Consider the following 24,666-nt stretch of genomic DNA (forward strand, 5'->3'; position numbering starts at 1 on the left):
ATTTGACATCATGGCTTAACTGTGGGGTTTCCTTAAGGCCCTCTTGCAGAAATGTAAGCACATTTCCTGTCTCAGGATGCTCACGTGATTCTAAGGGTTTTATCATAGTCTATGCTGAAAACCTCTAAGTCATCATCTCTGGTGAGAACTGAACTTCAACCTAGATTTCTTACTGCCCATAGGACATTTCCACTTGGATACCCTGTTGTTTCAAGAGCTGCCCTCTCAAGTTTTCAGTTCCTCATTCTTTCCATCAACTTCACTACCTTTCTTATTCCCATTGTCACCACTGAAGGCCAGACTCACATCGCTTCAAAGTCAGGTGACTAGGTGTCCTCCTATTTGGTCTCCCAGTCTCCAATCTCAATCCCTTTCAAATTTTTCCAACCAACTCCTACTCCAACTCCTACCTACTCTATGGGTACCCAGTAGGCATCCCATAGAAGTAATTAAATACTGTGAAGGCCACATCCATCAATTCAGTGTACGTCTGGATGAGTAATTCAGAAATATGCCATCTTCCATAGCTTCCATAGCCCACTGGGCTTCTAATTTTTATCATCACCTCACCTCCATGAGAAGAAGGTAGGTCGGAGAACATCATTTCATTCTACAGATGATTTCACCAAGATCCTGAGATTGTGAGTCCTTAAGATGATGGCAGAAAGAAATGAGCTTCCTCCCGTCACATGGTGATGCAGGCGATCTGGGGACCGCACCCTGAGAGGCAGTAAGAACCCGTTGACTTCACAAAAGGCTTCCGGCAGGCTACCCCCACCAACGCCCAGGCTCCGGGCGGACCCACCCCTGCCGCCGTCCGCCTGGCCCACCCTCTAGGCTCGGGTCGGCTGCGGGTGGATTTCAGTCGGATGTAGACCCGGGCACAGAGGTACCACGACCAGCCACTACCCGGCTTCCACTTTTGCCAGCCACAGACACGGGGACGACTCGCGACTTCGGTGTCCAGCAGCCTGTAACGCGACCGCCCATTGGCTCAACTTAGTACCGCTTGGCCGTGGAGCTTCCAAAGGCTTTAAGGATTGGCTGGAGCTCCAAGCGCCGCGGCCAGTTGGCGGGTAGGATCGCGTTCTAAGGGGCGGGATCCGCCTGGGCCCCACCTCCCTCTGCTGCCACTGTCCTCTGCTGTCGCCTCCGCTGCGCATCAGGTTCCGTCAGCTGGACGCGCGGAGGTCCCTCGGGGCGTCTCTCTTTATCACCTCCACCGGGTGGGTTTGTCCGGTCTGCGAGGCATTGAAAGGGAGAAGGGGTTTGAGGTCAGTTCTGGATTTGGGGATTTTTCAGGAATTTCGGGTTTGCCTAACATTTTTAGAAGAAAAATCCAACGACTTATCTTCATCAGTTTCATCAAAGCCTTTAACATCAAGAAAAGTGCGAGGTCTGTAATTTTAAAGCGAATCCCTTTAGCTTAGGAAAAAAAAAAAAACCCAAACAAAAAAAAGAACCTCTAAATTGTTCTTATTTTTCTGATTTGGCTGGAGACATGTAAAGACCTCGGATCAGGAATTCTCAGCCCTGCATTGGGCGCCACTAGGTTAGCTACATTATAGGGTACTGGCAGGCACGGGAATTTGGTCCACGGGAAAGTCCTCACTTTGTGAGTACATATGGGACTTTCCTGCTACATTCAAATACTAATAAAAATAATGGCTAATGTTACATGCTTACTAGATAGGGAATGCCTCTCAATCAGTATCTGAAGTAATCCTCCCCAAATCACAGAATGTATTGGTACTCTCGCTCTAAATTATGGATGGGAACACCAGGGCATAGAAAATGGTGTATTTCCCAAGGTCACCAAGCTAGCCTGAACTCCTACAGTCATTCAGAGGTAGGAGTTTACATATGCTTCCTCCAGGGTCTGTCTTTATTCACTAGCATTTAGAGGTTGAGCCAGGAGAGGATAGTATCCACCTTTATGACACACCACTATTATGTCTGGGATTTAACAGGAAGTGCTGATGTTCCTTTTCCAAACTTAGTGTGTTTTGTTTGATTTTACAAACGTTTGACTTTGGCTGATTTCAGGATCTTGAAAATCCGCCTTTACTCATTCAAATGTTATCATATTAAAATGTTGTAATTTTTTTTCTTTGATCCCGCAAGCTGTAAAGAGAAATAGGAATAGGAAAGCAGAATCCAGTACTTAAAAACAAGTCTCCTTTGACTAAGTTTTCCCTAACGGGAAGATGAAGGCCCACTTCTGATAACTTTAGTAATCTTATTCGATATATCGCAGATGGGGGGCAGGGGGGAATTGGATAAAGGTGGTCAAAGGTGCACACTTTCAGTTATAAGATAAGTCCTGGGGATGTAATGTACAATGAGATGACTATATTTAACACTGCTGTATGGTATATTTGAAGGTTGCTAAGTAAGAAAGTAGATCTTAAAAGATCTCATGGGGAGAATTTTTTTAAATACCTGTATGAGGAGATGGATGTTAACTAAACTTATTGTGGTGATCATTATACAATTTAGGCAAATCAAGTCATTATGCTGTGTATCTTAAACTCATACAGAGCCGTATGTCAATTATATCTCAATAAAAATGAAATAAAAAAGTCCCAAAGGCATTAGAACACAAGATTCCCTATGATCCTAACTTCCTGGAAACAGCCCTGAATTTGGGCCTATGTGAAAATAGAGCCTTTTCCCTTACTTATCCCACTCTTTGAACTTGGTGAACAATTTTTGAATACCCAGTAACATAATTTTTCATGTAAATTAGGCTTTTAAAATATGAAGAGGAATGTCCTCTGGTTTCTGTTACTGCCAGAGATTGGTGTGGCAAAAAAAAAAAAAAATTTAAAAACTGCAAAATGCAAACTCCACTTTCTCTTCTTTTCTCAAAGTGGAGACTTGTGTAATTAGAGTAAAGAAATTATTTCTGCAGTGGCATTCTTTTCCTAGAAGGCTTGAGTCATTATCACCCATGACTGAAGTTTCCCACATTTTCAATACAGATCTGATTATATTTCAGGTAGCTAGAAAGGATTTAGAGCAGGTTTTGTATGGTGCTATTACTATTGTGTTGTTTTTTTTTTCTTTTCGCTTGAGTGAATCAGTATAATAGAGGTATAAACATGATATAATAACATAAGAAGAGAGTTTGCTTATAGGATTTCAAAAAGGTACACATTGGTTCTTAAAAAGGACGTAGGGATAAGTTTAAATGTTGTAATTAAAATCTTTCTAGGGAAACCATAGCATTCAGTGGTAAGATTCAAAACCACATTACTGAAATGTAGCCTGCAGCATTCAACCCATTCAACTGGTATTAAATTGGTAACTGGTGAAATAAGTATTCTGAGTTGAATTTCAATTCTAGTGTGCTTGGCAAAGCAGAATTGCAGTGCATTTCATCTTTATAGATACAAAATTGGAGTGTGCTATGCTGTTAAATGTGTTCTTATTCACTAGTATTAGTCATTAATTTTCCAAGTACACTGAGCTCTTACTATACTGATGATGTGCACAATTTCATTCAATATTCAAAACCTATCAAGTAGGTACTTTTCGTGTTCTCTTTTTAGAGATGAGGAAGATGAAGGTCCAGGAGGTTAGAGAGCTTGCCTAAGTGCCAAAGCCAGGGTTTAAATATAGTGCCAAGTGAGAATCTTGGCACTATATTGCTTCCCTTCAGAGGAAGAAATGTTTCCATTGTTCTGTCTATTCTTTTGTAACTACACCAAATACACTCCCATTTTAGAACGTGACTTCCCCTACACAGATATACTTTTTTTAAAAAAGATTTTATTTATTTATTCATGAGAGACAGAGAGAGAGAGAAGCAGAGGGAGAAGCAGGCTCCCCGCTGAGCAGGGAGCCTGATGCGGGACTCGATCCCAGGATCCAGGGATCATGACCTGAGCTGAAGGCAGATGCTTATACTTTTTTTTTTTTTAAAGATTTTATTTATTTATTTGACGGAGACAGAGACAGCGAGAGCAGGAACACAAGCAGGGGGAGTGGGAGAGGGAGAAGTAGGCTTCCCACGGAGCAGGGAGCCTGATGCGGGGCTCCATCCAAGGACCCTGGGATCATGACCTGAGCTGAGGGCAGACGCTTAATGACTGAGCCACCCAGGCGCCCCTACACAGATATACTTTTAATAAATAGTAGCTACCAAATCTTAGCGTTGGTTTCCCTTAAGAGGTGGCAATGAGGAGAAGAAAGTTGGAAATATATTCTCTTCTGGCATAGTAAAAAGGTGATCCAGTAACCTTCCACTTTACAAGTGGAATTCCCAGTTTGTCCATTGCTAATTCTATCATTGTCAATATAGAGCAGGGATGGGCAAACTAAGGCTAGCAGGCCAAATCCGGTCCACTGCTGGGTTTTGTACAGCCCAAGAGCGAAGAATGGTTTTTACATTTTTAAATGGTTTTTAAAAATCAAGAGAAGAACCATAATTTGTGCCACAGGAAAATTATATGAAATTCACCAAGAGTGAGCCCTCATGAAAACTGTGGACTTTGAGCAATAATGTATCAGTGCAGGGTTGTCGATTGTAAAAATGTCTCTCTCTGATGGGGGATGTTGATGGTGGAGGAGGCTGTGTTTGTGTAGGGGTAGTGAGTATATGGGAAATCTCCATATAGTCTCAGTTTTGTGGTGAACCTAAAACTACTCTAAAAAAAAGTCTTTTAAAAATATATATAAAATTGAAATTCAGCATCCATAAATAATGTCTTATTGGAACACAGCTACCCCCGTTCATTTATATATTATCTATGGCTGTTTTCACTCTAAAATGTAGAGGTGAGTAGTTGAGATGAGATGGCTGGAAAAGCCTCAAGTATTTACTATCTCAACTTTTACAGAAAAGTTTGCCCATCTTTGGTATAAATAATAAGATTCTGGTTGGAGTCCTGCCCCAGCAGTTGAACTTCCAGGCTTCATAATCCTCCCTCTATCTCTTATTAGTTGTGAGGTTTTTGACAGGTGACTTGACCTTGGAACGTCAGCTTAGTCATCTTTTAAAATGAAATTATAGAATTCTAATAGGACTATTTTAAGGATTAAATGAGTGAATATACATAAAGCACCAAATACGTGTAAATAATCATTTATTTTTATTTTAACAATTTCACATTCCTCTTATGGCCCTCCCCTTTAGAATCTGGATATATTTTCTCTCAGCTCTTTGAAATCTGCTTTCTTTATGTGGGGATACATTTGTCTGCCTGGGAGTCATCTGCTTGTCTACCAGAAAGTCCCCCATGACATGGTTATGTTTGTTGCTTTCATTTTACCACCGAATTTGTTCTTCTTGATCAAAATTAGCTCCAGAACAGCAGTCATCCTATTACTTTATCTGTCTCCCAAAGCACAAAATTGTTAGCTTAGCAAGTCAATTTACCTTTTCCAATACCAGATGTCTTGCTGACATATATGCGTTTTTATTTTCAGAGAACAGTTATGCAAACATTTTTGCCATTCTCCAATTCTCATAAAGTGACAACTACTCAAAATCACACGCAGTCACTCTGACTTCGCAAAAAATGTAACTGAGTCACTATTCTGAAGATTTTAAAAGATTCTTATTCAGTAGAAAAAAATATTAACCTATTAACCAAGAATTTCTAAATAGATTGGAATTCCAAAGGCCAGCAGTTACCCATTCATAAGTTACATAATTAGGTTCTGTCATTTTAACAAAGCTATTTAGGTTCAGCTAACATATGAGCAGCTATTATGTGCTATGTCTTTTCCAGGACTTATGTTCTTTCCTCTTCATACTGTTACCACCTTTAGAGGTCAAGACAGTAAGTCAGGCTTTAGACTTTTAAAGTTCTTTGACCCCATTAGCTGGTCACTTTGGGCAAATAATTTCATTTTTCTGAGGCTGTTTTCTGTTGTGTAAATTAGGAATAATACTAGCTGCCTGACTGAGTAGTCATGGGAATCAAATAAGGTAGTCAAGGGAAATCGTTTAGTGTAAGTGGGACATATCATAGTTTTCTTTCCTTCTTTACCTGTCAATCTTATACAGTCCATCAACAAACAATTCCCATTTCAACTAAGTTGTGTAAAATTAAAGGAATTATTTTACCACCTGCTGAATTTCAGGATCTCAGCCTATGAGGGTCTGAGCAAAGGCCAGCTACCTCTTTTATCTAAGGTAGATGGAAGAGCCATCCAAGTGGCCCCACATTGCTGGGCTGTTGGCCATGTTTTCCATAGCAATCAGAAAGAGTTTTCTCTGAAATGTATGCTGGGGGTGGAAAGAGTTCACAAATTTGTTTCTGCCTCTAAGTAAATAATGTTTCTATTAATCACCTGTTTGCCATAGCTAGGGCAAAATCTCACAAATAGGGCCAGAACTAAGGTGAAGCAAGTGTGGGGTCTAGGGCACAAAGTTTAAGGAGGTACTCACTCTCAGGGTTATGCAAGATCTCAACACTAACAAGTTTTTCTTCCTTATCTGCTATATCCTGAGGAAATTTGGCTTTACATAAAACAAATCTTATTATAGGGAGGTTGTGTCCCTATAGGGAGATGCAGGAGGAAGGGCTTAGGGTGGGAAAGAAAACATATCATTACCCTGGTCAAGTTTTATGAAACTCCTTTGAAGGACATGCTGGAGTTCAAATGCCCATTCTTCAGGGATTTTTTGATGTGGAGGAGAGACCCCACCGAATGCCCTACCCACGTGTTCAAGGCAAGGGGTACTTTTCAGGGGTTTCTTGCCCACTCCCAACATTTAGGCTTCCAAGTCGGGGGATGTGCTCTCTTGGTTAAGGTATCCAGGCTCCCGTCCCAGATCACTTCCTCTCTGCCTCCTTCGCCACCCTACAGGCCCCCGCCCCCACTCCGAGCTCAGTCTCTCAAAAATTGAATTTGGGGCAGGAGGGGCGCGCTGGAGCGCGGCTGTCCTCGGAGCCTGCGGCCGCGGCGACCGCTCCAAGCTTCGCAGACGCTCGGAGATCATGGAGGATGCGACTAGGGCCTTGGGGAAAGGTGAGCCCCCTCGACAGCGGTCCCCGGACTGGGGGCGCCGCGTGGCTGGGAAAGTTGGCTCTGGTGAGGGGGCTGCTCGGCCTTGGCCCCCAGGCCAGCGCGGCGAGGAGGGATTTGAAGGGATCCTCTGCACAAAAGCCACATACAAATGAGTCTTCTCAGACGCGGGAGGCGGGGCGCGCGCGGTTCTCCTGGGGTCCCCGGGGAAGCGAGTGAGCCCCTCTGCCGGTGGGCTTACGGGCCCCTGCCTCCTCCCCACCCCCCACAGGAACCCTCCCCCCGGGGCCGGTCCCAGAGGGCCTGATCCGCGTCTACAGCATGAGGTTCTGCCCCTACGCGCACAGGACGCGCCTTGTCCTCCGGGCCAAAGGCATCAGGTGAGAAGCCGGAGGCCAGAGACGTACAGGCGCGCGGGGTGTTCAAAATCCGGGGCGCCCTGCTCAGACTTCAGAGGGGCTCCTTGTGTCCCTTGCTTCTGAGGCAAAGTCAGTAAAGGGTTAGCCAAGGGCGGGCTCTGTAGCGGGCGGTCCTGAACCGCCGAGCTTTCTTCCCAGCCGTGTCCGTGCGTCAAACTTTCAGGACAACTCAGTGCAAACCTAACGGTGCCTCCGGTGAGAAGGCTCCATGCCGCCTCGCTGCCGAAGGCAGGGCACTGCGGAGGCTCCCCAGGCCTTCTCGGACTGCTCCAGCCTGCGGGCCCCCGCCCCCAGCCCCTTCAGTGCCCTTGCACTCACTTTCTTCACGGCGCTTCCCGCCTCCGACATTTTTGTTTCTCCCTCTTTCCTCCACGCTACCAGCCCCACTTCCACCGCTCCCCCCGCCCCCAAGGCTAAATGTAAGTTCTTGAGGGTAGGGCTTTTGTCTCTTTTATTCATGAGCTAGAAGAGAGCCTGGTGCAAGGTAGGTGTTTAAACATATTCTTTGAATGAATGAATGAACAGATAGTTCCAAACAATGACATAGAAAAGAACTTCGGTGAAGAGGCGTCTTGAAGGTTCTGACATCCTTGAGAAATAGGTACATTTTCTTCCAGAAGGAATTTTGTGAAACCAGCACCTGCAGAGGAGGTCTGGATATGGAAGGCAGAGCCAGTTTGCTGGAATAGGGACGGGGGGGGGGGGGGGGGGGGGGGGGGGGGGGGGGGGGAGGGGATGGGGGTGGGGGTGGGGTGGGGAGAGGGCGCGGGCGTGCATCTGGCCTCAAAGCCAAAGTGAGGCTTTTGACTCTTGGAGAGCCCATCCTTTAAGGGATGACTTCAGAGTTTCAGATTCATGTCAGAGAAATACTAATATAGAGACATTTTAAACAAAATTATGTAATTCTGCTTTGTTGAGTGTATATGGAATGTATTTCCAGATTCTTCCTTATTGCTCAAATCTCCTTGGCTCTAAGGTTACCTATTTTAAAATAACAATAGCTCGATGTTTTACCCTTAGTGACAAACTGGTAGCTTTCTTTAGGGCAGGGTTTCTCAGCTTTGGCACTATTGACATTTTGGGCCAGGTAGTTCTTGGTTGTGTGTATATGTGTGTTTGGGTTGGGGTGGGGTGCTGTCCTGTGCATTGTTGGGTATTTAGCAGCATCCCTGCCCTCTATCCATTAGCTATGATGACCAAAAAAATGTCTCCAGACATTGACTTGTGTCCCTGCAGATGGGGCAAGATCACACCCTGCTGAAAACCACTGCTTTAGGATTTAAGACCATCTCCTTGACTGAGCAAAGAACATACTCATTTGTTTCCTTTAATCTTTTAAACATAGGTGAGCACTTCTGGTAACTTTATAGGCTTGAGCCTCTAATAATAATTAATAATGGGAAGAATAAGAGGTTATTGATGCTTATGTACCTAAGCACTTTAGACATACTCACTTATTCAATCCTCACAACAGTGCCAAGAGATGGGTACAGTTATTATCCCATTTTACAATTAAGGACACTGAGCACAGAGAGGTTAAGGAATTTGGCTAACATCACAAGCTAGACTGTCCAGACCCTAGGCACTCTGATGCCAGAATTCGAGCTCATAACTGCTGACATTTACCATATTCTGTTGTGACCTGTTAATGTCAGATGTCTATTTGCAAGCTCTAAAATGCAGGAAACCCTGTAATGCTGTGGTTGAGTGTGTGTGCACTCTGAGTCAGACTGCCTGGCTCTCAGCGTGGCTCTGCTGTTTCCTTGAAGTGATAATGGGCAGGAAGTTCAAACTCCTGGAGCCAGGGATCGCAAGGAGCACGTGAGACAAGGCAGAGAAAACATTTAGCACATCTTAACTATGTGAATGAGACAGTGATGTTGCTATGTATTTTTCTCTGGAAAAACTTAAACTTCGGAAAACTTATTGCAAACTTAAATTTTATAAATTGATTGCTTCTGCTTTCGGGGTGAGTGTCTGCCTGTGTAAGTCCCTCATTCTTGTTCTGTCTTGTTTTTCCCTTTGCTTTTTAAGACATGAAGTTATCAACATTAACCTGAGAAACAAGCCTGAGTGGTACTATACAAAGCACCCTTTTGGCCAAATTCCTGTCCTGGAGAACAGTAAATGTCAGTTGATCTACGAATCTGTCATTGCTTGTGAATACCTGGATGATGCTTATCCTGGAAGAAAGCTGTATCCATATGACCCTTATGAGCGGGCTCGCCAAAAGATGTTACTGGAGTTATTCTATAAGGTATATCCAGTTTTTTAAAAAAGTCACATACATACTGTCCATTTCCCAAATGTCAGTTCATTTTTAAAGCTAAATCATTGATCTAATTGTTTTGTTTTAATACTGCCTGCATCTTAGGAGGGTAACTAGTATGGAATAATAGTAGGGCTGTCACCTCTAATATTAAAGATTAAAGGCTTAATTGATAGGCTCTTTTCTATTTCAACAAGCAGTCTCAAGAGGTATGGTTATGGCATGGTTCTGATGGTGTGACAGGTGGTAGGAATGTTGAAAGAGCTGAAAACTGGTAGTGTGTTAAAGGGAATATTTCTAAAGTTTCAGGTAAAAAAATGTTGGGGTGTGAAAAAGGTAATGCATGAAAGGGGACTGCCCTTTATGCGGAGCAATAGTGCCAACTGTCCAGGAAATGTGAGGAAGAGAGAAAAGGGCGTACCTGTTGATAATCCAAGAAAAAATGATGGGGAAATTTTATTATAGTCCTCTTTGTTTATTTTTTTTAAATATTTTATTTATTTATCTGACACAGAGAGACACAGCGAGAGAGGGAACACAAGCAGGGGGAGTGGGAGAGGAGAGGGAAGAAGCAGGCTTCCCGCGGAGCCGGGAGCCTGATGTGTGGGGCTCGATCCCAGGACCCTGGGATCATGACCTGAGCCAAAGGCAGATGCTTAACAACATGAGCCACCCAGGTGCCCTGATGATAGTTCTCTTTGAAAAGAGATAAAAGGAACTCAGGGACCTCAGTGGCTGACATAACTTGAGCATTTATGCTGTACCAAGCGCTATCCTACCGGCTTTATACAGGTTAACTCATTTAATGCTCACAAGTGCCCTTTAGGGTGGGTACTGTTATTGTATCCATTTTTCAGATGACAGCACTGAGGCTTAGAGAGGTTAAGTGCCCCGCCTAAGATTGTACAGCATGGAGTAGCTGAGCAAGTAAGGAGCACTGGAGAACCCCTTTTAAAGCACCCTGTTTTACCATGGTGCTGTGACAGTGGATTTCTGGAGCCACAGGGATGACCCTCTGAGGAGGTGGGGAGCCTGGATGTGGGTGTCAGCCTGTTAAGTTGGAGTGATAAAGCTCTGGCTGCATTTTTAGGCAGAGCAGGAGCACAGAGTTTCCTCAGACTTCTCCACTAAGAACCTGTGTTCTCTGATTAGGTCCCACATTTGACCAAGGAGTGCCTGGTAGCATTGAGATGTGGGAGAAAATGCACTGATCTGAAGCTAGCCCTGCGTCAGGAATTCTGCAACCTTGAAGAGGTACAAAAAGGGGCCCCTCTCCTGGTCAGATACAGTGGAAGAAGCAATGCAGGGTCCCTAGCCTGGTCACTCTGACACCCTCTGCTTTCCCAGACTTATTCTTTCTGCCGGTCTTTGATAAGTTCAGCTACTAGTCATCTAATTTTAACTTGTGGGTGCTTGCCCTCCACTCACCTGCTATAAAATTATTCTTGAAAATGTGGCAAGGAAACAATAGCCAAACTAGGGAAAGAGTCCAGATGTCCATCGACAGATGAATGGATAAAGAAGATGTGACACACACACACACACACACACACACACACACACACACACTGGAATATTACTCAACCATCAAAAAAATGAAATCTTGCCATTTGCAACGACGTGGATAGAACTAGAGGGTATTATGCTAAGTGAAATAACCCAATCAGAGAAAGACAGTTATCATTTGATTTCACTCATACGTGGAATTTAAGAAACAAAACATAGGATCATAGGCGAAAGGACAGAAAAATAAAACAACATGAAATCAGAGAGGGAGACAAACCACAAGAGACTCTTAATCATAGGAAACAGACTGAGGGTTGCTGTGGGCGATGGGGCAACTGGGTGATGGACATTAAGGAGGGCACGAGATGTAATGAGCACTGGGTGTTTTATAAGACTGATGAATCACTCAACTCTACCTCTGAAACTAATAATATACTATATGTTAATTAATTGAATTTAAATGGAAAAAATAGTGAAAAAACCATACATACCAAATTTTCTTTATCCATTCACCCATCACAGGACATTTAGGTTGTTTCCATATCTTGTGCATAATGATTCAATAAACATGAGTGTGCAGATATCTCATTTGAGGTAATGATTTCATTTCTTTCAGATAATATATCCAGAAGTGGAGTTGCAGGTTCATATGGTAGTTCTATTTTTAATTTTTTGACAGATCTCCATAATGTTTTCCATTGTGGCTATAGCAGTTTATATTCCTGGTATAAATATATTTATGTCTGAGTTCTCTATTCTGTTCTGCTGATCTATGTGTCTGATTTTGTGCCACTACCATACTGTGTTTTTTTTTTATTCCATTTACTTTTATCTTCTCTAATTAATTTTGAAACTGTTTGTACTTTCAGTGTAAAAAACTTGCATTTTTATTGTACCTATTCCTAGATATTTTATTTTTTGATGTTATTGTATATGGAAGTGATTTCTTAAATTTTTTTTTCAGATTTTCCATTGATAGGGTATGGACATGCAACTAATGTTCACATATTGATTTTGTATCCTGCTCTAATATTTATTGTATATTCTTTGGGTTTTTTTTTCAATATATGAAATCATGTCATTTCTAGAAAAAAAAGAAAAGAAAAGAAAATCTGGCAAGTAAGGGAGAAAGGCATGTGATGAATTTCTTCCTTTCCCTGAGGTACTGCATTCCTTAAGTAGCTCTGCATGGCTTCTGTACTTTCTGCCAATGAAGCTAAGATTTGTATTCATTAGAGATTTTATTTGACTGTTGGTAAAAGGGACCTACCTACTGTAAACTTATTTTATAGGGCTTTATTCTTTTACACAAAAGAGCCAGAGGTAGTGCAGTTCAGGGTTATTTTGATGGCTTTTTTATAGTTACTAGGGAATAGGGATCTTTCTTTCCATCTGTTCTGTCATCTTTAGTACAAGTCTTTCATCCTCAAAATGACAAAACAGCTGCTGGAACTGCAGCCATCACATCTAAGCTCCAGGTTGCAGAAAGGAGAACAGAGGGAAAAAATGGCAAAGGCCAGGCCCCTTTATTCAAAGGCTTTCCCAGGGGGCACCGGGTGACTCAGTTGGTTGAATGTCTGCCTTCAGCTGGGGTCATGATCCCAGGGTGCTGGGATGGAACCCCATATTAGGCTCCCTTCTCAGCAGGGAGTCTGCTTCTCCCTCTGCCCTTCCCCCTGCTCATGCTCTCTCTCTTTTTCTCTCTCAAATATTAGAATTGTACAGTTGCAGTATTTATAGATGATGAATAATCATCTATAAGAAATGACTCTCAGAAAGAAGAAAAAGAAGCTCTGGTTTATACCATTTTCTGATTTCAGTGATGTAAATACTCCCACCAAAGGCTGATTTTGACCTATCAATGCTGTGTCTCTAAGCTCAGCATTGAGAAGAGATGTGATTGGTGATTGGTCTGCTCCAGCACATCACTGAGTAACACATTTCCACTTTATCTTCAGTAGCTGAGTCCTAGAAATAACCTGTTAACTAGCCCAGGTTTAGGTAGCTTTCACTGATGGTATTTAAGGACCTCTGAGTGAGTGAGTATTCAGCATTGTTCTAGCAGATTTGAATGTGGTTTTGTCCCATCATTAACATGAATTATAAATAAAATGTAAGTAATATCAGAATCTGAAACATGCCCATTTAGCTTGAATTATTTGATCCAATCATCTAAATACCAGTATATTAACTCTAGGAGATTCTAGTGAGATAGAAACTTGTCAGAATTATTTTGATAGAGAATGTTCCCTGACTCGTGCAACTCTTTTGCATGGTTTTGTATAATCAGGATTCTGTGTGAGCTGAAAGTGTATTAAATATACGTGGCCTTTCTGAGGGATAAGCAAGTTGAGATACTGATACATAATCTTCTGCCATGTTATTCTCAAGCAAAAGGCTCAGTTTACCTTTTACAGCCTTAAACCCTGACAGTTTCTTCTTTTGAAGTAAATGCCCCTGACTTTAAAATTTTTTCTTAAAAAGTAGTTTCATCCAAATTAAAGGTTAACTGTGCTTGTTCTGTAACCACATTTTTCTGTAATAGGTTCACAATTCTTTGAGATGCACGACTGCTGTTTTCATGATTAAACCAGCAGTCTCCCTGCTTGCTTTCCAGTTCTGAACATTTTCGTGAGTTTTAAAATGACGGGGAGGGGGCGCCTGGGTGGCTCAGTCGTTAAGCGTCTGCCTTCGGCTCAGGTCATGATCCCAGGGCCCTGGGATCGAGCCCCACATCGGGCTCCCTGCTCGGCGGGAAGCCTGCTTCTCCCTCTTCTACTCCCCCTGCTTGTGTTCCCTCTCTCTCTGTGTCTCTCTCTGTCAAATAAATAAAATCTTAAAAAAAATAAAAAAATAAAATGACGGGGAGGCCATTCTGTAACCACGCTTTCTGTTTTCAAACCAACTTTCGAGCCTTTACTGAATCAACCTCAGTGGTACTCATCTTTTTAGCTTTATTCTTTTTATAACGTTTGTGATTGATTTCACCATATCAGAATAGCACTTTGAGCCCCCTTCGTTTTTATCTTTGTGGATTTGAATGTGCCAGACCTTTCAGCAACGCTGCTTCTGTTCCTTCTCATTCTCCTCCTTCTTTTTGCCCGTGCCCTCATTCTGAATGTTTTCATTGTGGAAATAGTCAGCTCAAGTACAAGGGCAGTGAAAGACAGGATTCGGCCAGATTTCTCTGATGCTTCAGAACTGTGCTCTAAGTCAGTGTTTCTGTGCATAATGAATTCTGTATTCTGGCTATTGCTTGAGCTCCTGCTAGTCATCAGCAGAACTCAATAAAAGGGAATGAGAAGGGCAGTAACATAGATAATTCTGGAGAAACGCTGAGGAAGGGACAACCTGCCTAGTAACTTGAGGCCTTCAGCTTCTGGGGGCCACAGGACACTTGATCTTTTTAATTCTTGGCATTCCCCAACCTACCTTGTGGTATCTCCACGCAAAGTTTCCCACCTCGCCCAATTTGATTATGTGCCTTGTGTGTGCCGCTGTTTGCGTGAGGGCAAATTTGTATAAGTTGTATTTACAACACCCAGGAGCATCTCTAGTTAAATATTTTCTTGATTCAAAATTTCTCCCATAACCTTAATTTTTAATCTGTCCTCCACTCCAGAAAGAACACATTTGTGCCCAGTTAGACCATAGTGTCTTGGTTAAGTTTTGCTATTTCTCTTTTTTAATTTTTATTAACTTTAATAATGAAATTATTTATATGTTGCTTAGTTGTTTCTCTTTTGATGTTACTAGGACAGGAAGGAAAGAAAGTTTATATCTGGCTAATTGTTCACTGAAAATAATTTTCTATAGCCTTTTGTGTATGGCATATGATTTATAAGCTAAATTTATCTTGTTATCAACTAACTTACCATGTCTACAAACTAAATTCGTTGTTACTAGCTATTTTTTATAACAGCTTTATTGACATAATTCACATACCACAAATTCACCCTTTTCAAGTGTACAGTTCAGTGGTTTTTAGTATATTTACATAGTTGTGCAACCATCACCACTAGTTAATTCTAGAACATTTCATCATCTTAAAAAGAAATCCTTTAGTCATTAGCATTGGCTTCCCATTTCTTCAAAACCTTCCCAGCCATAGGCAACCACTAATTTACTTTTCGCCTTTATGAATTTACCTGTTCTAGACATTTCATGTAAATGGAAGCATACAATGTTAGCCTTTCATGACCTTCTTTTACTTAACATAATGTTTTCAAAGTTCATCTTTTATTCCTTTTTGTGGCTGAAAAGTATTGCATTGCATGGATATACCATATTTTGTTTACCCATCAGTTGATGGACATTTGGGTTGTTTCCACTTTTTAGCTACTACAGGTAATGCTGCTGTGAGCATTTATGAACAAGTTTTTGTGTTGGACCTATGTTGTCAATTCTCTAGGGTTTGCTAGCTGATCTAGCCTATCTACTAATATGCCATTTTTAGTTGTAACCACTATCCTTCCACATCAGGGAACTGATTATCCTCTATTGACAGTGGCTGACTGGGTCGTTTTAGTGCTATTGCTACTTTGGTAACTTCATCCATTGTCCAATTCTGACAGCTGCTTTCTAGGTAAACTAATATTTGCTCTATTTCTGTTAATAGCCTCCTGCTATACCATCTACCACCAAGTAAATAATAGAATAATAATTATTCCTATTATCTAGAGATTAATTTTACTCTTCTCCAATTGTAAAGAAAGACTTGTTCTTTAGAGAGAATTTGGAAAATACAGAAAAAGTTAGAAACTCAGACAAAAAAAATCCATAATCCCACTACCCAGAAACAACTACTGGGTGGACTTTTTGTTTTGGACATTTGGACATTTTGGACTTTTTGTTTCCTGTTCTTTTCTGCTGTGTATACTTTTATGTAGTTAAAATTGTACTGTACATAGAACTAGGTTTCCATTATGATGTAAAGATCTTCCCATATTTTTATAAACTCTGTAAATGCTTGTTTATATGTATTAAGAGCATTTATTAGAGAAGCATTATTTATGAGGGTGAAAAATTATAAACCTTAACGTACATCAGATGGGGAATGATTAGATAAATTATGTTCATCTTGTGGAATTCTGTACAGCAGTTTAAAATGGATGAGGTAGATCCTTGTGTACTGACATGGAAAGATTGCCTAGAAATATTTAAGTGACTTACACAGTAATGCAGATGGCATGATCCCATTTTTGTAGAAGAAAACAAATGTACATATGTGTACATATACACGTAAATAAATGTCCAGAAGAATGCCTAGAGAGATACACCTCGCACTCCTAGTAGAGGCTGCTCCTGGGAAAGGGATTAGTACGGGGATAGGAAAGAAAAGTAGATAAAAGCAGGGATGGGGAAGGGCAGGTCTTTGCCATTTAAACTGCTTTCTATCATTTGAATTTTTTTAAATAATGAGAATGTATTTCTGTGTTATGTGTGTAATCGTTAAAAATAGAAAAAAAATCACTTTCAGTCTACATAATTTGCCATGTGTATAAACCGGAGTTATTTTATCCAGCACCCCCATCAGGAATATTTAGATTGTTTCTAGTCATTTACCATTGTGAATGGTGCTGCAAGAAACGGCAGCTTTTTTTTGCATAAAAAACATTTTCTCTATTTGAGAATGTCCTTGGGTCAGACTTCCAGCAATGGAATCACCAGATCAAAGGGTATGAACATTTAGAGGCTTGACCTTTGTGCTGCTAAATTGCTTCCCCAAAGACCTGTGCTGTTTGCCCCCCACCAGCAGTTATAAAAATTCTCTTGCACGTCCCCTTTTCACTGTGGGGAGATTTCATTAAAGAAGATATTTGCCTGCTTTGGAATTGAAGCAGTAGGTTTTCACTGTTGACTTAATTTGTATTTCTTTGATTGCTAGTGAAGTAGAAGATTTCCCCCCCAAGCATGCCATCTCTTTGTGTTTTCTTTGTGAAAATGGTCTGTTACCCATCTATTACGAGCTTTCTGATTTTCCTTGTTGATTTGTAAAAGTTCCTCTTAATGAGGTCCTTATATGTAAAGGATATTTGCCTATTTTTCAAAAACACTTGTTTTTTGTTTGTTTTGTTTTTAACTTTTAGTCTGGTTTATCTTTTTTGTACTTAATAGAAATACAACATTTAGCAATATCGTGCTATATAGGTCTTTCCTGTTGTGATTTCTTCTACAGCTTTTACGAGTAAGAAGTCATCTTACCCTTTAGGGGAAATTAAAAACATCCATTTATATTTTCATCCATCATCCATCACTTTAAAGGTATTTGACTTGTCAAGCGTTGGCCTACTAGCTTCCCCCTCTACTACTATACACATATATGTTGACAAAAGAAGTAAGTCCATTAAAAGGATTCCAGCATAGAATTTTCAGTTTGGTCCTTTAAGCCCTAAAGGTTGACAAATTGCATTCTGAATCTTCATAGGGGACTCTAGGTCATAACTGATGAGCAGCAGGAGGGGCGTGTTCATCCCAGACCCTACGTCTGAGGGGCTTCGTTCCAGAGGAGAAATGGTTTTTATATGTACTCCAAGTTTGTTTCTATACAGTTGATTAATTTTGCAGGGAATCGGTTCATTCTCGTTAGTTCAACCTCAGCTGCACTTCGGTGTAACAGGAACCTGAAATTTGAAATCTTGAGAACTCTCTCTTACTTTTATGGACTCAGGATTTTTGCCCTGGAGTTGAGTACTTTTCAGCTGCTTCTGGAGAAGGGCCTTCCTTGCTCATTTATTGGCAGGTGGTTTTGTGTCCTTTGGGGGTTGGGGGGTGGATTCTGCTTCTTAGGAACCGTTTCCATGAAGAAAAACGGCTTTCTTTGTTCTCCAGCAAGGACAGCCAGCACCTCTGCAAGCCACCGGGCTGTCTGTCCTTGGAGGCAATGGCAGGGTGCAGGGCAGGGACCTCTCAAGGTTAAGCACAGTTAGTGAAGCTGATCCCAAGCTTCACTACCCAAGACTGTAGATGGAAGCTTTTTAGAATGCCTCGTGTGAGGAAGTCTGGGATTTGCTTCTCTTTATGATCTTACTTCTCTCCCCAAAACCCTACAGATTTCTCTTACCTCCTTCCTTGGTGAACCTCCTGGGGGAGCCACGGCCAGGGCGCCTCACCACCGAGGGCCACAAGGGGGAGCCCGACGCGCTTCTTCCACGGGGCTCTCTCGCGCGAACCTCTCTTGGGTCCACCTGGGGGAGCCCGAGAGGCCCTCGAAGAAGACAAGGGCCTCTTCCATCCGGGCTTTTTCATGTTCGGGGGTGGGAATCCTACTGTCTTATTTTACTATTTATCCTAAAATCTGTCAGAGGAGCTAGTTGGCTGTAAGCAAGCGACTGAGTTTAAACTGAGAACACAGGAGAACTATTTATTAGTAAAGTTGCCTGAAGACGTTATCAATGGAATAGAACAGGAAGGAGAGAATTTTGAAAAAATGTTAGTTTTACAAACTGAGGGTTGCTGGAGTGGTGAGGGGTGGGAGGGATGGGGTGGCTGGGTGATACACATTGGGGAGGGTATGTGCTATGGTGAGCGCTGTGAATTGTGCAAGACTGTTGAATCACAGATCTGCACCTCTGAAACAAATAACGCGATATATGTTAAGAAAAAAAAAGAAGATAGCAGGAGGGGAAGAATGAAGGGGAGTAAGTCGGAGAGGGAGGCGAACCATGAGGGACGATGGACTCTGAAAAACAAACTGAGGGTTCTAGAGGGGAGGGGGTGGGGGGAATGGGTTAGCCTGGTGATGGGTATTAAAGAGGGCATGGGTATTAAAGAGGGCACGTTCTGCGTGGAGCACTGGGTGTTATGCACAAACAATGAATCATGAAACACTACATCAAAAACTAATGATGTAATGTATGCTGATTAACATAACAATAAAAAATTTAAAAAAATGTTAGTTTTAGTAATCTCTACCCACAACGTGGGGCTTGAACTCACAACCCTGAGATCCAGAGTCCCGTGCTCAGCAGACTGAGCCAGCCAGGCATCCCAGGAAAGAATTTTGATAAGGTTTTTTGTTTGTCTGTTTTTGTTTTGTTTTGTTTGTTTGGTTTTTACCATGATTTGTGTCTCATCTCCCAGTGGGGTAGGTGCTCTGGCAAAGCCCCTGTTTGAGAGAGAAAATAGGACTGAGGAGGGAATTCTTACAGGGAAGCTCACAGCTGGGCCAGCGTTGGCTCCAGAGGGGCAGGGCTTTCTGAGTTTGCCAATTCCCAGCTTTTTGCTGATACTTAAATTTAAAGAACAAAGAATTCACAAGCAACTTGGCGAAGCTGCTGTGATTAGAGTCCTATACTTACATATTTGAAGTTCAGCGACACAAGGGTTGGCTCTAGCCTGGGAATAAGGGGAATGCTGTTTTTGTCTTAGCTCTGCGCCACCCAGAGAGCTCCTTTAACTCCCTGGGACTGTTTCCTCTCCTGAAAAGTGAGAGTCTCTTTGTGCTTCCACCTGAGAGGCAAGAATCAATCTCACCAGCCTGTTTTCCTCTCCCTTTCGGCAGCCAGGAAACCCAAGTCAAATTCAAAGCTTTATTTAAGGAACTCTGCAGGATCCTGGGCTTGATATCTTGATGTCATTTTCCTTCCTTGGTTTGACCCTCTGTTCTAACTTTTGTTTTCTCTGATCTTAGCGTTTTATTATTTTCCATGTTTAATATTTTATGGCACATATTTTTTTTTTTTACACTGCATCTCTAATCCCTTGTGTAATGAGTATGGTGTGAATAAATGGTAAAATGGGAGGGGAGTCCCACTAGAGGAGTTCTGGTGACCCCTCCCATACTGATGTTCTGTGATTCTAAAGGGAAAGGCCACTGCGCAGGTCGGAAGGTTATCAGGTTCACATGGAAGGGAGCGCTCCCACTGAGCATCTTCAAGATTTCAAGAGGGGCGCCTGGGTGGCTCTGTGGGTTAAGCGTCTGCCTTCGGCTCAGGTGATGGTCCCGGGGTCCTGGGATCCAGCCCCGCATCGGGCTCCCTGCTCCACGCTTGTCCCTCTCCTTCTGCCCCTCCCTCTCTGCTTGTGCTCTGTCTCTGGCTTTCTCTCTCTCAAATAAATAAATAAAATCTTAAAGAAGAAAGTCCGAGGGACTGTGACTATGTATTTTGGGGTTGGGAGGGGCTGGCAGAGGATAGGTGATCCCTTATCTATTCCATGTCTATGGGGCTCATCTTGACTTTTTATTGTACCATGTATTTTGATAGGGCTTGAATTACTTTGAGTGTTTATATAAGAATTAATTGTATCTATAACATGTATATTTAAGACATACTCCTACTTTGAGTAAATAAAAAGCTTTAAAAGTATACACTAAATAAATATCAATTACTAAGCAGTTATCCATTTTCAAAATATCACTTTACCAAAGGACCTATCATGGGTTCCAATAAATGTCCGTATATGATTTGTTTTGACAAGAACTTTCCCAGGAATACTGCTGCTCTGTAAACAGAAGAGCTTTATTTGCTCCAGGGTTGGTCGATTTAGATTTCATTCTGATTTGTGCCCTGAAAGCCAATAATAAGCTAGGGGTATATGTTTTGAAGCCAGTGGTAAAAGCTTGGGTAATTATTGTCCATTTGTGAACAAAAAGAAGATTTGATGCTGTCTGGAATCCATAAAAACTGAACAATTTGTTCCTTTCTGATGTAAGTCAGATCTGTTTTCCTTATGCCTTAAAATAGCCTCTGTTTTGAGTTTTCATTGGCCAGATTTGGGTGGTTTAGTACCATCCTGTTAGTTTTCTTGGAACAAAGTGATGCTACCTAACATTTTTCAGACTTCCAGGACACTAGTCACAGGAACTCCCCCATGCCATATTGGGGGATAATGAAAACTTGGACTTTAGGGCAACAAGATTTGCTTTCTCCTCTGAGAAGGGTGGCAGGTGGGGGATCCCATCGATCTTTTCTGTCAGAGATGCATCTGCCCTCTGTAGATGTAAGCTTTGGACGTCTGTTTGCTTTCTCATTGTAAGAGCTTATGTTTATTGATGCATGATTACGTCACTCCTCACCATAACCTCTGAGGTGGGCACTAACTTATCACCATTGTACAGATGAGAAAGTGAGGCTTGGAGGAAGAGGTAGGTAGGTAAGTTACCTGGGATTCTATATTGAATAGGAAGTGGAGCCTAGCATAGGACCAGGTTTGCCTGCTCCTGAGCTGACGTTCTTAACCACAACTGTAGACTACATCAGAGAGTTCATAAGCTGGAGTATGAACAATCAAGACTGATGATAGGGAGAGGAATACGGAAATCCAGATAAAGGTTATAGGAATCTGGCTCTATAGCTGTAGGAAAGTATGTAGTTGATTATGAGTTATATGGGTCAAAGAGTTGTTTGCTTGATTTAATTAGGTAATTGGCACTATACTTTTCTCTTTGGAAAAGACCTGGCTCAACAATAACCTCTCCTAGCTTTGAAAATTTTCAACAACCTTTTTTTTTTTTTTTACTGTATTTTGGCTATCTGTTGAGAGTTTATCTGTTTGCTTTACAGTCTATCTATCTGGATAAATCTGTCCCATTTGGAAATGAGAAATTCTATTTTAATGTAAAAAGTTGATAGTGTTGAGTGGCCAAAAAGTGTCGACAAGTTCAAAGAGCTCAAATAAAAAAAGAAAATATGACATAAAGACAGTGTTGAGATTTGAGGGAATCCACTAAATAGCATTTGCTCTTTACTGCATTAGTTTTGAATGGAGAAATAAGTCTAAAGAGGAAGACATATGGAGACCATGGTATCCCCTTAATTATGGATAAAGTGGGTCCTGGAGAATGGGGATCACAACTGCAGCAAGCAGGGTTGCTAATGAGGTCCCCTCCCTCTCAGTCATGGGCTGGTGTGGGGCAGGGCCCCTGTCTCCATGGACTGAGCTCCTCCTGCCTGGGTTTTCCTCCAGATTCCCTAGTCAGATGAGCCACTCCGTTGCTCCAGTGTTGAAAGGGGGTGGGGCTGAGTGTGGCTGGGAGTTTGGCCCTAAAGGAAATGGAAGAAACCTCAGGAAAAGGGCAGACACATTGTGTAACAAATTGGAAGGAGAATCAGAGCCTTGGTTCTCCCTCTTTGGGAATCAATTTGATATTGGTATTTAGCATCTCTAAATATGCCAGCAGGTAAGTAAATTAACTTGCTTTTGTTCTGTTTAAACTTTTAGATTCTTGGCTATCAGAACACCATCTTCTTTGGTGGAGACTGTATTTCCATGATTGATTATCTCTTTTGGCCCTGGTTTGAGCGGCTGGATGTATATGGAATCGCCGAGTAAGACCTTTGGCTATGGGGTTGATTGGGTAACAAACAGAATGGCCAGCCATTCACCGTGGAAATGTAGGATGTTTAAAGTAGAAGAAATTCCCCGGTGGACTCGGGGAGACCGTGTAGTGTTCCCAGGCAGAACACGGGCTTTGTTCCCATGATGCTCAGAGATGTTGAACTTATGTGGGCACCTGCTCTCCTCCCAGCCAGTCACAAGGTGGGTGCCAGACAATTCTGGCACTGGGGAACCGGCTCCTGCCGAGACAGAACTACATCTATACCCTCACAATGTGTGGGCCCAAACCCACCGAGCAGTGCTCTCCTGCATCTCCTACTTTGGCTGTCTCTGAAGGAAGGTCAGATAGAACATATTTAGATATTTTAAACTATGTCTCAACATAAACATGACCAAAACCTGTCTCATCTGGGGACGGAGCAATGAACCATGGCCTGGGAACCCTCCCCTCCCAGATTTCCCACTAACCAGTTGTACCATCTTGAGCAAGTCACTTGTATATCCTAGACCTCCATTTCTCGATCTATCTTTGAAGGGGCTCGGTCAGCTCCATTATTTCAATGTTTGATGATGGTTTTGCTGATTTTTAAAGTGTTTTTGGGAACTACTTGTCTTTACTTTTTTCAAACTCCCTAGAGTAAAAATCTAAGAATGACAGGGGGTTGTCTTTTTGTGGGTAAACAGTGAAGCACACACACTTTATTTCCCCAGAGCAGGCAGTCCACAGGTATTTTAATGGTGTTGTTTAACGGTGTTGTTAAAAGCAACAACAACTTCTGTAATTCAAAACACACACGACTGTTCCCAAAATAAGATTTTCCTCCTGTATATGATCACGATCAGTTGATAATAAGGTAACTAAGATAACTTTACAGCCCAAATAAACCAACCTTTTGTGTCTTGTAACTCTAAAAAGCAGTGCATACCACGTTTCCCGATGGCCTCCCTTTCAGATGAGCTGACGATTCTTTCCTGTCCTGCAGCTGTTTGAACCACACACCAGCACTTCGGCTCTGGACAGCGGCCATGAAGCAGGACCCCACAGTGTGTGCTCTTCTCATAGATAAGAACATTTTCTTGGGCTTCTTGAATCTTTATTTTCAGAACAACCCTGATGCCTTTGACTATGGGCTAACTTGCTGAGCCTCAGTCCACTCCTTCACCATCCAGAATTCCCAAGCATGTCGTGACTCTGCATCAGGAATTGTTTTGGTGGGTCTGACAATCTCTGTTCGTTTTCTTTGCGGTTCCCAATAAACGTGGAGACAGAAAATGTATTCTTTCTGATAATCCATTTGTGTGACTCTTCTGTCCCATACCTTCTAACGATTCTCTAGAAATCTCTAGTGCCCAGTGCTAATGTCCAAACACGTTTGGGAGCCTGGGAGCCTGTGTGCCTCCTGACTCCTTGGCCTTTGGCCCAGTTTGACCTTCAGATTATTGGTGCTGATGCTGATGTGGATGTTCAAGACCTGCCCATCAATGACGTTCATCACCACAGATTGGCACCGTCCACAACCTCCCTGGTGAGCGGAAAGCTAGAGAAGAGGAGGAAGAAGAAAACACTCCAGGTCCAAATCCTCTCCATTTGGCACACAAGAGCTGCTGTCCACATGGGCATGCATGAGTGTCATTCACGTTCCCACTTTGGCATGGGCCTGGGGGACACCGACGGTCTTATGACTGAAAGAATTCCAAAGCAGGAAGTGAAACACCCATTTGTCTGCCTGGACTAATGACGTCAGGATTTTCACCGGTGCTGTCAGGGCTCAGGATGGCTCACAAAATGTTCTACAGCCGACATCCTGCCTTAAAAAAATAAACACGCCCCAAACCCAGTCACAGGCAAAGGTCACTTTGTTGGATTGGTGTCACACACACTTTCAATTTGTCCCAACAAATGCCTCTGGTTGCTGGCTGTGTGCCAAGCCCCGGGGGAAGGGGGGGAAGGGGGGAAGACGGAAACGCAAGAGCCCCTGGTCATTCCACTCATCTTGGTTGAGGTTTGAAACAGTGCTTTGGAGCTGTTTGTCTTGGCCCCGTGTGGCTCTGCCTGGCATTGCTCACCACTGACGGTGACAAGATCTCAGGAGGGTGGCCAGGGCTGCTGGCAGGTACCCGAGCCTGGAGGCCTCTCCTCACTTACCCCATAGGAGTGGGATGGGCCTGTCCAATGCCATTTTATCTCAGGGTCTAGGGATCAAAAGCCTG

At 42.4% G+C, this 24,666-nt stretch overlaps 2 protein-coding genes across 9 annotated transcripts in view; one reads left to right on the forward strand and one right to left on the reverse strand.

The window, feature by feature from the left end:
- CFAP43 (cilia and flagella associated protein 43) overlaps nucleotides 1-24,666 on the reverse strand; it is a 184,167-nt gene that overhangs the window by 134,611 nt on the left and 24,890 nt on the right. The window lies entirely within an intron of this gene.
- Nucleotides 104-23,745, forward strand: GSTO2 (glutathione S-transferase omega 2). Of its 8 annotated transcripts, none has more exons than XM_027596580.2 (7): nucleotides 104-1,396; nucleotides 6,823-6,984; nucleotides 7,253-7,361; nucleotides 9,435-9,657; nucleotides 10,822-10,923; nucleotides 22,339-22,445; nucleotides 23,439-23,745. In XM_027596580.2, the coding sequence occupies exons 2-7, from the start codon at nucleotides 6,954-6,956 to the stop codon at nucleotides 23,596-23,598; spliced, it is 732 nt and encodes a 243-aa protein (XP_027452381.1). In that variant the 5' UTR covers nucleotides 104-1,396; nucleotides 6,823-6,953; the 3' UTR covers nucleotides 23,599-23,745. The 8 variants fall into 8 exon arrangements, with proteins under 8 accessions (XP_027452381.1, XP_027452384.1, XP_027452382.1 ...); XM_027596583.2 differs by having other exon boundaries at nucleotides 6,874-6,984; XM_027596581.2 differs by having other exon boundaries at nucleotides 104-1,274.

Source organism: Zalophus californianus, chromosome 15 (assembly GCF_009762305.2).
Source record: "Zalophus californianus isolate mZalCal1 chromosome 15, mZalCal1.pri.v2, whole genome shotgun sequence".
In the NCBI taxonomy this organism is placed as follows: Eukaryota; Metazoa; Chordata; class Mammalia; order Carnivora; family Otariidae; genus Zalophus; species Zalophus californianus.